Source organism: Aricia agestis, chromosome 3 (assembly GCF_905147365.1).
Source record: "Aricia agestis chromosome 3, ilAriAges1.1, whole genome shotgun sequence".
Classification (NCBI taxonomy): Eukaryota; Metazoa; Arthropoda; class Insecta; order Lepidoptera; family Lycaenidae; genus Aricia; species Aricia agestis.
Genome location: NC_056408.1, coordinates 20880772 through 20897015, shown reverse-complemented (window position 1 = coordinate 20897015; position 16244 = coordinate 20880772). Strand labels below are relative to the sequence as shown.

The window sequence follows — 16244 nt, the reverse complement described above, 5'->3', positions numbered from 1 at the left end:
CCAGACTTGCTCAGACTCTCTGCGATTGACAGCGAAGAAAGTGATATTTTTTTTCTTTTTTTGAACATAAACAACAGTGATTGTGATATGTGAACCAGTGATAAAACGACGCAGAATTACTCAAGCTGATGCAGAAGTGATACCAAAGTTTCAACCAGAAGACGACGCTTGTAATGTAGCTACATGGCTGCATAAAATCGACCACCTAGGAGAGGTTTACGGAACAGTACCTACCGATCGACAGTTCATCGTGCAAATGCGTTTACGTGGGGGCGCTAGACAATGACTGCCTTGAAGCTATGATGATTCAAACGAAGACTGAAAGCGGGCTGCGGGACGATGACCAAATATTACCACGATAAAGTCTCTCTGCTTAAGAAATGCAACATCCAGGGCGAGCGTTACTGAATGAACTACAAGCCAATGCGAAAGTCTACTTGGAGGAAAGGTGCAAGTGATGGAAAATCGACAGCAGCTCTCCAGCCAAGAATAAACGCTGCTACAATTGTCGAACTTTTCAACGCCTCTGTCATGCGACGGCTAACTGCTGGTTCGCGAATACAGCAGGAACAACTTGGCAACCGCAGAATTCAACACAAGTAAGTAACACTTTTTATACTTCAAGTAATATCTTAGTAAGTAAATAATAATATTTGCAAAAAAAAATGTGGGTAGGAGCCAATGAACAAGAATAATGAAAATGAAATCTAAAGTTAACTATAAAATAGATCAAGTGTGTCTTAGTGACCATGTAGAGACTGTACAACAACTGCCAAGTGACATAGACTTAATTATTGGCCAATCAATGATCAACCAGCTTGGTATTAGTTACTACAGCAAATTCCGCCACTTTTACTGAGACTTATAATTTGTTTGACAGTTACAAACAGCTGACAAATATAAGTGATAGATTTTGGTGATAGATATAACTAAAATGTTTTGCTGAAACGTGATACAATTTTACCTAAAAATAGTTGCTGTAATATTGATGTAATTGTAGATATCGATCCAAATGAGAAACAATTCAATGGAACAAATCCAGTTTATGTGCTATATAATTCCTATATTTGTGTTATATAATTCCTGGAGGAGTTGTCATTTAAAGGTTATAAATATTGGTGTAATTGAAATAACTTGGCCTGCAATATTCGTTAATTGCCCGGGCTGAAATTGTTAATATTATCGACTCGAATACCTCTACTGAAAATATGACTTTATCGATTGAATCACAAATAGCATTGAATCGGGAATTAGAGGGTTTAGGTAAGGTAATTGGTGAAAGTTTAGACAAAAAAAAGATGATGATATTAGATAGACAAAAACATTTATTCACTAGGGATACAAAATATTTAGGGTACACAGATTTATTAAAAATGAAAATAAAAACTGATAAAGTCGTACTTGGTAGGCTCTATAGGATATGTCTTAAAAAGAAAATGCAATAGTTGATGAAAATATTAACGATCTTTTGGAAGCTGGTATCATACGTTGCTCTATATCTGAATATGCTAGTCCAGTGATTCTAGTTAAAAAAAGGTGAAGGTTACAGGCTGTGCATTGATTACCGAAATTTAAATTCAGACACTCAAAGATACTCATATTGAGGACCAAGTGACAAAATTGTGTGGCTGTGATCTCCAGGTTAACACGGATGCTAGAAAACTAGGTTTAGGGGGTATACTAATACAAATACAGCAGGCCGGCACATTTAAACCTACAGCCTATTTTGGTAGTCACATCTAAAGAACGGTTTTACTATAGTTCGAGTTAAAAACATTAGCTGTTGTGGAATCTTCGGAATTTGCAGCGTTATGCACAACCCTTAGCAAAAGATCTTGCTCCTTGTATTGCTCTATGGTGGCTTAGCATACAAGATTATGACCTGCAAATTGAGTATCATCTAGGGAATAGAATGAGACATGTAGACGCTCTTAGTAGGAATCCCGGTCACGAAACAGTATACTTACGTCATTAAGGAAACTGATTGGTTACTAACATTTAGATATTAATTTACAAAATATTATTTCTCAGTTAAAGGGATACGAACAACCCTGATAATATAGTTAATAATTTTTATGTAGTTAAAGAGGATATACTGTTCCGAAAAAACTCAAATGGAGAACGATTTGTTGTTCTTAAATCAACACAATAATAATATTATCTATAGGATGGCTGTGTGATCAAATCCATAGTAATATTATTATCTATAAAGGATGGCTGTGTGATCAAATCCTAAAATCAACACATTATTAATATTATCTATAGGATGGCTGTGTGATCAAATCCTTAAATCAACATAGAATCTATAGGATGGCTGTGTGATCAAATCCATAGTAATATTATTATCTATAAAGGATGGCTGTGTGATCAAATCCTAAAATCAACACAATAATAATATTATCTATAGGATGGCTGTGTGATCAAATCCATAGTAATATTATTATCTATATAAGATCATGGATGGCTGTGTGATCAAATCCTAAAATCAACACATTATTAATATTATCTATAGGATGGCTGTGTGATCAAATCCTTAAATCAACATAGAATCTATAGGATGGCTGTGTGATCAAATCCTAAAATCAACACAATAATAATATTATCTATAGGATGGCTGTGTGATCAAATCCTAAGATCAACACAATAATATTATCTATAGGATGGCTGTGTGATCAAATCCATAGTAATATTATTATCTATATAGGATGGCTGTGTGATCAAATCCATAGTAATATTATAAACCCAGTCCGCATAATAACATAGAGGCAAAGCATCTCCTATCCGATACCTTAACCAATTTGCAGAAGACATGCAACTAAAACACTTTCTTAACGCTATAGCTAGTCCCAGATCAAATGTCTAAATATGAAACTGTTTCGGTTGACAAATTAATGGATATAGTATGGGGTATAAATAATACACCTAATTCTACTACTTCCTTCCTTTCAGCTTTCGTTTAAACTTATGTTTAGCTATGATAACTCTAAATTACCAGCTATTCCATCCAGTGGTCCTAGTGACCATACTTCGCAACGACAGGCATTAACTGAATGAAGGGCAACAGCAACACTCCGAATTGATAGAAATTATATGACTGTTACGAAAAATAGACAAAACTCACAAGAAATGTAGGAAATATTCAGTCGGTGATCTTGTATTGTGGAAAGGGGGAGCTACTAACGACCCCAATGCCAAAGTGACCCAAAAATTGAAAAGTAAGAAGTTTTCAGCTGTAGTAAGGGGTGAGGTATTAAGGCCTTATAAATCAGTGACTTCTGATACTGCTCAACTAGCGATGCTGAAGTAGACACGGATGATCTAATTGATTGACTTATAATTTTTGTAATAAAGTTTTAGTTATTATTAATTATTAGTTAATACGATTAGAGTTAATAATTTAATATGTATCATGTGTACAGAAAACAAATTTTATTGATATTAAATTTTAATTTTGCAATGGTTTTACAAAACCGAATAGGTACTTATATACAAATTTAATAACTATTTTATAATAATCACACTTTAGCTTTTCTACTTCTATATTCTTCACAATTGATATTAATAAGAAACTGGTTCCGGAGCTGCACCTAAAAGAAAAAAAATATTAACATAGGTAATTCAAGTCTCTGTGACCAAACAGTTACAAAAATATTAAAAACATAGTCAAAGCGTCAGTTTCGTTCTAAATTAAAATAAAGTCTATGTGACTGGCGTCTATGTGACTGGTGTCTAAGTGACTGGCGTCTACGTGACTGGCGTCTACGTGACTGGCGTCTACGTGACTGGCGTCTACGTGACTGGCGTCTACGTGACTGGCGTCTACGTGACTGGCGTCTACGTGACTGGCGTCTACGTGACTGGCGTCTACGTGACTGGCGTCTACGTGACTGACGTCTACGTGACTGACGTCTACGTGTCGGACGTCTACGTGATGGACGTCTACGTGACCGATGTCTACGTGACCGATGTCTACGTGACCGATGTCTATGTGACCGATGTCTATGTGACCGATGTCTATGTGACCGATGTCTATGTGACCGATGTCTATTTGACCGATGTCTATGTGACCGATGTCTATGTGACCGATGTTTATGTGACCGATGTCTATGTGACCGATGTCTATGTGACCGATGTCTACGTGACCGATGTCTACGTGATCGCTGTCTACGTGACCGGTGTCTACGTGACCGGTGTCTACGTGACCGGTGTCTACGTGTCCGGTGTCTACGTGACCGGTGTCTACGTGACCGGTGTCTACGTGACCTACTAAGTCTGTGTGACCTTACAAATATTCTAAAATTGAACTAAAAATTACTACAATAGTAAAGTTGTCTACGTGACAAAATATTATGTTACCGATAACAATACAACAAAAATAAAAATGCATAAATTACCTTTAGGCTTCAGAAATGCCACGTGTTGGCTGGAGATGAGATGTGATACTAGTAGATTTTTCTGACATCAATGTATTATATTTTACTTCTTTTTTTTTACAAAATACTGTTTCGATGTCTTCCGCTGTTTCAGACCACTGGCAGTTCTGGCACTGGTACAGCACAGGGAAGCAAACCATGGGAACGTCGTGGGACACTCCTAATGCAGGATGGCCGAGTGTTAGCGGATGTCAATGGACAAGCTACATGATATTATATTTATTTATTTAAATCAGTATATTATGTTAGTCACTATATATAATTTTAATAAGTGATTATTATATTTTAAATATTAATAAGTAAGGTACTTGATTTTGACAATTAGTTAGTTATAAATGGGCGGGAGGATTATTTACTTCCGTTATAACTTCCTCTTCTCATATTATCTAAAATATGAGAAGTACATTAATTAATATTTAGAATTATGTACTTAACTTATTCTTAGCCATTCTTAATTTTAATGTATTTCTTTATGATTTTGCTATATTTGAATTGTCAACGGAAGTTCGTTTCTTTTGTGTAAAATGGTATAAAAGCCAGCCATATTGCATTGATTGATTCATTCTGTAATTAACTTTGAGACATGTAAGGTAAAACTCTGCTCGAATAAATATCGCTCAATGTATAATTCAAGACTTTTACTATTGTCTAACAATATTTTAGCCAGTTTTGTTTCCTGGTTGTTTGAACACAGAGCAAAATCTGGCCATTTTTTTGGGTTTTTGGACGTTCTCTCTCTATCTTTTTTAATAATAAAATTATGAAAAAAAGGAAAACATAGGGACATGCTAATAGTGGCCATAGATATTCAGGAAACAAATCTTATCTCTATCGGCATTATCCAGGGAGGAAACAGGGGACAACGTTTGTATGGAAAAACGGCGGTGTGGAATCCTCTTAATAGTTCTAAAAGCAAAGATGTGAGGTAATATTTTTCAAATTCACCTGTTGCCTAACCTTATTACTAATAAAATTAAATTAAGAAAAAATAAAAGGTAAACCTTATTTTTTTTTAATTTAATTTTTTTTTTCATGTCAAAAAGAGGATATGAGCCCAAACACGAAATTTCTGCTATGGGTTGAGGAGCTAGGCTCCTTTTGATTCTAGTTGATGCTGCAGCAGCAGGATGCAAATATTAACTATTTATCTGCGTCTTATTTATTATTACAATTAAAATGAGCCTAACCACTAATTTTCTGTTCTAAGTTGGTGAGGAGTTGGGTATGCTATAGATTTCCAGGTTGCAACATCACCTGAGCATGAGGTCACTATTTCTATGAACGAGTAATATTAATAAGGGTAGGAATCAGAATGTAAAAAATGGAACTACTTAAAAGACTATAACTTAATGCATACCACACTGTCCACTGCAGTACTCACGATGCATTGTGATTTGTGATGCATACCTACATAACACTACACCGCTCATAAACCAGATCAACCCTGATTTTCCAGCACTGGCTGATGTAGATGATGATGAACTATAGCTAAGAACATTCTCGATTATGTTCGTTAAAACAAAAAAAAAACCTCGATCAAAATCGGTCCACCCGCTTGGATGCTACGAGGCCACGGTCAAAATGACACCTCTTTTACGTGGTTTGAACGTCATGTTTCGCGTATTGGGACTTGAGAGCTCCTCAAATATTTATTTTAACCTATTTAGAAATATTTTATTTTTAGAATTATAACAGTACCTCAGTACCTTAGATAGTAAAAGAACCATTACAATTTATAACAATTCTCTTTCGATCTACTCTCTCCATTTTAGGATTGAAGTAGGTATAGCTATTTCTTAGTTTTTCAACCCCAGCACAGACTACTAAGGGCATACTTGAACCCCAGTGACAGAAAGTACCTTAGGTGAACGCTTATAATTTATTTTATAACGAAACTATTTTTAAATAAAAATGTTAAGTTTGACTTATTTTTATCTCTGAAGTCCGAACTAATAATAATAATTTATCACGATAAGAAGGAATACCTATACTTACCTAAGTATTATAATATTAATAAAATTTCCTTTTAAAATTTCACCTTCATGGACTGTTATGAATAAACTTGCTATTTTGAGCGCATAAATTAAAATTATACACATTTTTTTTCGTGACTTTTCCTGTAAACCTGCTTTATCAAGGATTTTGTTCTATTCAAGACAGGTCTACAATTTTTGTAGTTGTCTCTTTCACATGCTTCCCGATTAAATGTGAACGAAATGTTTCGCTAATTCAAATATAGAGTTCATGTTTTTTTTAAGTACCGCACCTTGTAAAGCTTTATCACTTAATACTTAGTAGTTAATACTTATTTAGGGATTATATCTTTTTTTATTTGTTTTGCGCGAGTGATAATATATATTTTATTAATTTCAGTCCTTACTACGAACTGAAATTAGTGTTACGAACTAGGAAACTAACCTACTCTAAGTACCTATTAAATTTTAAATTTTGCAATATTATTTTTTTGTAACATAAAATTTAATTTATTTGGTACCCATTTCATTTAACAACATAAAAATTGTTTATTTAATCAAGGACAACGTCTGTTTAAGTTCGACTGCTGAATGAAAAACCAAAATATAATTTTTATATCTCGACGAGAAAAATCGCCCCACCTAACGTCTGAGCTGAAGACGGAAAAGAAAAATACAAAAAGTTAAGGCCATGTTAAGGCATTTTAGGGGAGAAGGGGGAACTCCCAACGCCGTTTCGAAAATCGATCAAGCGGCGCGTGTGTGGAACGTTTTGAATTTCGAACTACACTATAAGCATCAAATAAATTATTATCAAAGAAATTTCAACCTTATCTTTTGCATTTAAGGTTTAAGTTGCGTTGACAAAGTGGTATATAGGTATGCTTTCTACAAACTTCTATAAGCACCTAAGATATTTTTGGATTTCAATGTCTGCTTTACACATTTTAGTGAACCTTTATTTTTTATTTGACATCAATTATTATATTATGTGTATTTGAATATTGAACAGAATGTTAAAGTAGGCATTAAATGATAATATATGTCTACTTAATGTACTTATAATATCATTATACATATTACATACTATAATTAGCGATCTATGATTTTTCAAATCAAGAGGAAAAGTGTGTTCAAATATGACAGATAGGCATAAATATTTTATATCGCCCAGAAATTCAACGTTATGTTAATTTTGTGCCCATAAAAATCATGTGAATGTAGAGAACAGTTATTTATAGAAACAGAATGCGTACTCTGTCCGTCAAACATCATTATCAAGATCACAAAACGTGTGAAAATATTTTAAAATCTGTTAAACAGAAAGTTAACAATTTTACTTAAATTAATTTATCGTTCATCATTTTAAAAATCTCTGCCGATTATATTCGTTTGTAAAGTACCCACCATAAAAAGTAAAAAATCTCTATTACGATTTATGAGGACTGACAATTATTAATGTGCCATATCTCGTATGGTCCAAGTGTCCTTCTCCTCCCATTTAAAATAATGTAAAGTTTATAATAACAATTTTTGCAGTTTATGCCTTCAATTTTGAAATAAATTATTATTTAAAAGTGCTAGACAATGATGTTCTTATAATAATCATTGGTGCTAGAGCTAGATTAAAGCTAAAAGATGTTTTTCTACTTTTAAATATTTTAGATTGTCTAGTCGAAAATATATAATTTATTGACCATTTTGTCTAAACAAGAAACATTTGAAGGAGATCCAAAATTAAATACTTAGGTAAGTACATAAAAAAGAGTAAAAATAAAATTATGTAAATCGATACAGTACATTTTTAATTTTTGTTGTATTTTAGATACAATATAGTAATAATCTTATATATAAAATTCTCGTGTCACAATGTTCGTTCCCGTACTCCTCCGAAACGGCTTGATCGATTCTCATGAAATTTTGTGAGCATAATATTGAGTAGGTCTGAGAATCGGCCAACATCTATTTTTCATACCAAAAATTATTTTTATGGCAAAACAACGTTTGCCGGGACAGCTAGTATTATTATAAGATTTAAGAATATAGGTATTACCATAGAGTAATAAATGGTCTCTGGTATTACGTACAAAAATATTAGTATTTTTGTCATACTTACAGAAATTACGTTATGTAGGTAAGTATAGAATTTTGTTATAATCCGAAGTCCAGTTTTTCAATGAAACCGGCCACTGTCACCGAAACCAGTGTTGGGTAGGTACTATTATTAACGCAGTCAAAACGTAAGCGCTATAAGGCATACCTAAGCTTTCAGAAGTTCTAACCCCCACGGGGACGCCCCGGCCATAGACGTGTTTAATAGACATGGCATGGGAATCACAGGATATGGTAATGGCTTACTGTCCATTTTCTTGTGGCTTGAAATTGAGGTAAATCTTGAACCCATTTCTTAAATGAAAACTTCATATACCTAGTACTAGCTTGCATTAATAGCCTATCCTGAGTATTAAAATCTTTGTCGTGGAATTTACACACTGGTGGATTGTCTTGTGAATCTGTAAGCAAGTGGTATGTAGGTACTATGTACCTAGGTACATTTTGTACAATTTCATGTAGAACTTTATGGTGTCGTAATTTCCTTGGCAGACGTAGGTTTTGGGGTGAGGCTATAAAAATTTTTATACCTCCGCGTCTGCGTGGAGGCAAAAAAATTTTCAAATCGATACGGGCGGGTGATGTATGTCCCACCCCCAAAACGCTCTGGAAAATTCTCAAAATTCGCTTCTATTCTTGTAAGAATTGTTTTGCCTTATATCTAAGATTATAATAAAATTTTGTAAAAAAAAATAGGTTTATTCTCGCCATTTCCCTTATAATAACGTTAATGAAATAATTAAAATTGAATTTTTTATTCTGTGACGTTAAGGGGAATAAGTTTTAGCTTTGCCGCACGATTCTTAATTATGGTGGTAATCTTGAATAGGCTGATGCTAAACTGACACAGTGAGTTCGAACCCGGGGTAAAGTAGTATCATGTCTATTTCCCCAACAAAAAAAAGTTCAAAATAAAATAACAATTACCTACATATACCTCATCATCAAAAGCCTATTGCCGTCCACTGCTGAACGTAGGCCTCCCCCGATGAGCGCCAACCATCCCGATCTTGGGCAGCCCTCATCCATCCGCTGCCAGCCTCTTTCTTCAAATCGTCGGTCCACCGTGCTGCGAGACGTCCTACACTACGTTTGCCTAAGCGTGGTCTCCACTCTTTACTTATACCTAGAGTAATTTTATTGATTACTATACTTAAACATAAAATTATTAACATAAACACAACATTTAATTTGCCTGGCTCTACATTCAATAGAAGTTTCAACAATTTTATTAAATGCTTAAATTTAAATTGAAGATTATTGTTTTCAAATGGCTTTCCTGTAAAATATTGTAATCTCCTGTAAGTAAATAAAAGACATGTCTTCAAATGGCTATTCTGTTAAATTGTGTTTTTGAACATGCGATTATTTATGTACGGACTACGGAGGCATCGAAAATTTGTAATATCTATCTTGTTTTTTCCGCGTGATACAATTTGCCCAATATCCTCTTTCTACCAACTCGTAAACCGTGTTGTTCTGCTATCTATGACCATTTTATTCGAATTGAATAATATCATAGACAGGATATTTTTTGTATCATTCGTATATGATATATAATATGTAATAATCTGTATGTAATGTACCTATGTAATGTATCTGGTCAATATTTTTATATAGGTAGGTATAAGTAAGTAAAACAAATCTGAAATGTTACAGAAATAATGATCCGAAAATATTCTTTATTTTTTTTATAAAAGTTAATTTGAAGTTGTCTTTAAATATAAATTATACCTAAATGTTGCTATTTTTAATTTATATTTACTTACAGATAATATGTAAATGAACTTATTATGTACATTTATTAAATACATTAACATAAATTAAGTTCGCAAAAGTAGATGATAAGTTGTGCGCTCAAATCTTTGCAACATTTTTTCCCTCATCTAATCTAATATTATATCTTAGTTACAAATTAGGAAAATACTAAATAGGTATTTTAAATATTTTTCTATCCTAGTTTTAAAACTTTTCCCGGGATAAAAAAAACCTGGTGTCTGTCTAGGTAGCATAGTTACAGTGCCGTAAAGCGGGGAATTGACTTCCTTGGTACGGGCACAGACTCTGTGCCCGTAGTCCATACCATGTCCATACTAATGTTATAAATGCGATATTATGTCTGTCTAGTGTCTTTCTTTCTTTATGTCAGTCTGTGAATAGACAGAATTGTTTCACCCAAACCGCTGAACCGATTTTGCTGAAGTATGGTATGAGATGAAGCTACGTTTTGTCCCGGGAAATAACATAGGATTATTTTATTCTGAAATCGATAAACGAAATTTGGCGCAAGGGAGTTGTGGGCGTCTATACAACGTGTCCCGAGTTCCCGACACTGGTGTCCGATCCTTTAATGTCATGATCTATGGCATATTTTATCGACAAATTGAAGAATATTACATCAAACACGATAAAATCTTCAGACAATTCTAAAGCTGAGCTTATCATACAATATATAAAGTTTGAAGATTTGTCCAAAACATATGAAGGGCACAGGAAAAAAAGGAGCTCATTGACATTTTTGTTTTTTTGGATTAACTGTAGCATTTGCTTCTTATTTCTGTGGCCAATCAGATCACTTAATTTTAAACATGATAAAAGGGGCTGAAATGGTGTAAAGTTCTTTAAAAAAAAAAACAAATTTATAATAAAACGCGCTCATTGCATTCCATTTAGGTTTAAATCTCTTATTACTGAAACAAAGGCAATGTCAATGAACTCCTTCTTTTCCTGTGCCCTTCATATCAATGTCCGTGATCAATACCTATTACTCGGTTCAGGTTGTAAGAATTATGAAAAGAGATGTATAAATTTTAATTCTTTTTTTATTATCTACAACAGCCGAATCGATAAGAAATTGCTTTTATATGTTATTTTTACAATTTAAAACCCTTCGTCGCATATTATAAAGTTCTTCAATAGAGGTGTGAGATTAATGGGCTGCTGTAGGAGATGGGAGCGGCGTAGGAGACGGCGGGGGCGGCGTAAGTCAGGGGAGCAGCGTAGGACGTGTACGTGGTCTCGATGGCCGGGTTCGACTTGAAGTCAACGCGGGACTGGTGGGACACGGCGGAGGGAGCCACGTATGCGGTGACCGCCAGGGACCTCTTCTTGATCAGGTGGCTGTAGGCGATGGGGGCGGCTGACACGAAGCGCGCGGCCGACACGATAGGGGTGGAGAAGACGGGGGCTGCCGCGTACGTGAGAGGAGCCGAGTACGAGGTGTAGGCCACGGCCGGGGTCGACTTGATGTCCACTCTAGACTGGTGGGACACGGCGGCGGGCGCGGCGTACACGGCGGCCACGGACCTCTTCTTAATGAAGTGCGCGCCGTAGAACGGGGACGCGATGGCGGTGGTCAGCGGCGCGGCTACAGAGTAGGTGGTGGCCAGCGGCGCGGCGTAGCCGGTCACGAGCGGGGCGCGCGTGATGTACGTCGACGGCGCGATGAAGCTGGGCGCGAACACCGCCGAGCGCTTCTTGATGAGGTGGGCGTACAGTGGGGACGAGTACACGAGGGGGGTGGAGATCAGCGGGGTGGGGTGGATGACGCTGCTGGCCTGCCTGCTGATGGTGGTGGTGGCTGGGAAGAGGGCCGCGCTGTACGTCAGGGGGACGATCCCGCCGGCTGCCGCCGCGGCGACGAGGGTGCACAACACCACCAGATTGAACATGTTGGTCTGTGTTGTTTCGGTACAAAACTGATGCCCCCAGAATCGGCAGCACAGTATTTATACGACTGATCTCGGACGTGAGTATAGTCCTTTGTTATTAAGTGTAGGAAGGCCGTCGAGGAGGTGATCTTTAAGCGTACGAAGGGCAACAGAAAGTAGGTCCAAAACAATCCGTTAAGATTAACTGGTAAAAATCGAGTGCAAAATTAAGCTCAGCGGGGCCGTCCTGTGACATGTCGAAGACAACTTTATTACACCTACCTAAAGTATAAATTACAGTGATCCTGTTGTTGTTAACAATCAATAATGCAATAGTCTTGATATTTACATAATGTCGCAGTAATGTATGATTAACAATGAGACCTACTCCTTGTCTACAACTGTCCAAATTGACTTATTTTATATCCTAAAGCCTGTATCCGTGTCTACAACAGGCTTTCTATTCATAGAATAGATCTAGTATTTAGGCATTGTATATTGTAATTACTTACAGTAATTATTCCTACATATTTTGCAATTACAGGAAAGTCCACAATTGATATTATTATTAACTCCATGTTAAGTTACATCCTAATTCCTACTCGTATTACTGTGCCTAAATAATTATTATTGTACGTATACGGTATACCTATTACCTACTAGCGTTTTGTATACGGCGCGGCAGACCGCAGACGTACATATTTTATCCGTAAAACTAACTGATGTCCTTCCTAAATCAGTACAGCAGTTTTAAGTGTCAAAAGATAACGGATAATATTTATTAGAACACTTTTGCTGTAATGATAATATATATTTAGAAATCCAAATGTTTATTAGAAAATTGGTGAAAGAAGTATCAAGCGTAATTTTCATGAATTAGCTATTAGACATTAGTTTTCAGAGAATGGGGCCCGGTCATTAACAATTCACATCCTCTATTATTACTTACTAGCTGTTGCCCGCGACTTCGTCCGCGTGGACTTCAGTTTATAGCGCGCGATGTCAACAAAATTGGTGTCAAAAGCTTTTATAAAAAAACCCTGGTACCCCTAAATCAAAACAGCTGTGCAGTGTGTACATAATATATATATTTTTTAAATTAAACTTTATATTTTAAGCCAAATTTTAAAGCTTATAGGCCCATAATTACACAACTTTACCCATAAACTATTTATATCATTGATAAGTTTAACTTTTAAGGTTACGTCACTGCATAGATAAAGTACTGAGTTATTTAATAACGTAAAAAAGTAATAACAATCGAAAAAAAATCAAAACTCAAATGTAAGATGATACCACCTCTTATAGAAATAAGATGTAGGAGACGCACGGCGCCATCTATTATGCATTTTTGGAACTAACTTTTAATTTGAACAAATTTACGCATTTTCACCCCCTTACAACCCTTTTTTCCAGTAAAAAAAGTAGCCTATGTCCTTTCTCAGGCTTTAGACTATCTGTATACTTTCATTACAATCGGTTCGGTAGTTTTGGCGTGAAAGCGAGACAGACAGACAGACAGACAGACAGAGATACTTTCGCATTTATAATATTAGTATAGATCTCATCGACATACTTATCAGCAAAAACAAATCTTGGAAAATAATTTCTCCTGTTTTTATTACAATTTATACAGGTGTCGCTAATCACTACACGGGCAAGAGCGAGGCCACATATCACGGTTGCGTCGCGGCGCGTTGTCGTAGCAGCGATGCTTCGATTGCATACGTAAAAAAAATGATTCATAGGCAGTTGACGGACCTACGTCATTCAGTCGGATTATGTCAATTCAACATTACAGCTCGACAAGACTTTAAATGAACGTGGCTAGAAAAGGAACTAACGCTTCTATCATATAAAAACGTCATTTTTGACAGTTCTCCTTTACCAGCAGCGCCCCGTCCACGTTCATTTAAAGCCTCGGAGCACACTAAGTAATAATCTGTCGGCTGGGTTTGACATAAATTGAACAAATTACGTAGGTCCCCCCGTCTGCCTATGAATTAACTTAGTTGATAATCCATATTAATATTATAAATGCGAAAGTATCTCTGTCTGTCTGTCTGTCTTGCTTTCACGCCAAAACTACTGAACCGATTGCAATGAAATTTTGTATACAGTTATTCTAGAGTCTGAGAAAGGACATAGGCTACATTTTGATGTGGGAAAATATCTTATTTCCATGAAAATTTCGATGAAAATGAATTCGCATTGCGCGTGGCCAGCGCTCATCCCGGGGGTCCTGGATTCGAGTCCCGCAGGCGGAACAAAAAGTTTTCAATGTTCCTTTTTTTTCAATGATGTGTATTAAAATAAAATTTCAAAAATCTTAAACATATTTTATGTTTAATACTAGCTGTTGCCCGCGACTTCGTCTGCGTGGACTTTAGTTTATAGCGCGCGGCGGCGGCGCTTTTTAAAACCCTGATAAGTGGTACCCCTCTTAGGGCCGCGCTACACCGGAATGGCAGCGCTGAAAGTGCTCGCCTCGCCGCTGCCATTCCGGTGTAGCGCGGCCCTTAATTAATCAAAATACCCAAAAACAGCTGTTCAGTGTGCACATAATCAATACTAATATTATAAATGCGAAAGTATCTCTGTCTGTCTGTCTGTCTGTCAGTCTCGCTTTCACGCCAAACGCCAAAACTTCCGAACCGATTGTAATGAAATTTTGTATACAGATAGTCTAAAGCCTGAGAAAGGACATAGGCTACTTTTTTACTGGAAAAAAGGGTTGTAAGGGGGTGAAAATGCGTAAATTTGTTCAAATTAAGTTAGTTCCAACAATTCATAATAGATGGCGCCGTGCGTCTTCTACATCGCGCTCAAAAGTCTTTCTATAAGACGTGGTATCATCTTTTTAAGTTTCGATTTTTTTCGATTGTTATATCTATTCTACGGTATTAAATAACTCAGTACTTTATCTGTGAAGTGACGTAACCTTAAATCTATCAATGATAAATAGTTTATGGGTAAAGTTGTGTAATTGGAGGGCTAAATAAGCTTTAAAATTTGGCATAAAATATAAAGTTTAATATAAAAAAATGAAATACTTATTGTGTGCACACTGCACAGCTGTATTGATTTAAGGGGTACCAGGGTTTTTTTATAAAAGCTTTTGACACCAATTTTGTTGACATCGCGCGCTATAAACTGAAGTCCACGCGGACGAAGTCGCGGGCAACAGCTAGTAAATATATATTTTATGATACGCAATAATTATGCGTTGTCCATAATTACGGCGCTTTTCCTATCATGCCATTGCTGGTCGCATCTTACCATTTTATTAAAGTTTTCTGTCATGCGGGCAATACATGCGTGGCCAGTAGCACGTCGAATCCACATGCGGAGCAAATACGTGCGGGTGACAACAGCCATCACAGAAAAAGCGCCTTTACGTCGCGTCGTCGGTCGCAAAGTTTTGGCGGAATATCAGAACAGATATAACGTGGGGGCTGATGAACTTACGTACTTACGTTACTATTAATATTTAATTTGTGGCTGCATTGTTACCGCCTTGTGTCGTGTTTAGTGTCTAAACACACCATGCCGAAGTTCCGCGGCGGAAGTTCGGTATGATTCCGCCTGCTATGTATTTTAAATTACCGATGATACACCATGCCGAAATTACGTCGCGTTATTGTACTGTACATAACTAGGTACATAGGTACATTACACAAAAATTAATTAAAAGGGCATTTTCCAGTGGACCAAACTATGAATCTAAATCATTCTCAAAACACACACACTAAAGAATCATCAAAATCCGTCCCACAATTAAGGAGGAGTTCAGTAACTAGTCTAAGAAAATTAGTTTCAAAATCGACGATCAGACCGAATAATTCGTCTAGTTTTGAAAGTTGGTACAGTTCTTCCTAAAGGTGTCCAGATGAATATACTAAAAGTCCCCGAGGGTGGGACAAGAGCCGGCGGTGGGGAAGGGGGCGAAAGGTCTCTTTTTCAAGGTTTTTGCTTGTGACTCGAAAATTATTTAAAATATCTCTTTAGTGACTTCTACCTTAATTATCTACATTACTATAAATTACGTCCAAAGTCCAAACTGTACGATCAAACGA

The 16244-nt window shown here is 36.2% G+C and overlaps 1 protein-coding gene across 1 annotated transcript; it reads right to left on the bottom strand.

Annotated features, from left to right (window-relative positions):
- Window positions 1-11430: 11430 nt before the first annotated feature.
- Window positions 11431-12232, bottom strand: LOC121725483 (cuticle protein 16.5-like). Its single transcript, XM_042112487.1, has one exon. It carries the CDS (start codon window positions 12187-12189, stop codon window positions 11431-11433), a length of 759 nt encoding a protein of 252 aa, XP_041968421.1. The 5' UTR covers window positions 12190-12232.
- Window positions 12233-16244: the final 4012 nt, after the last annotated feature.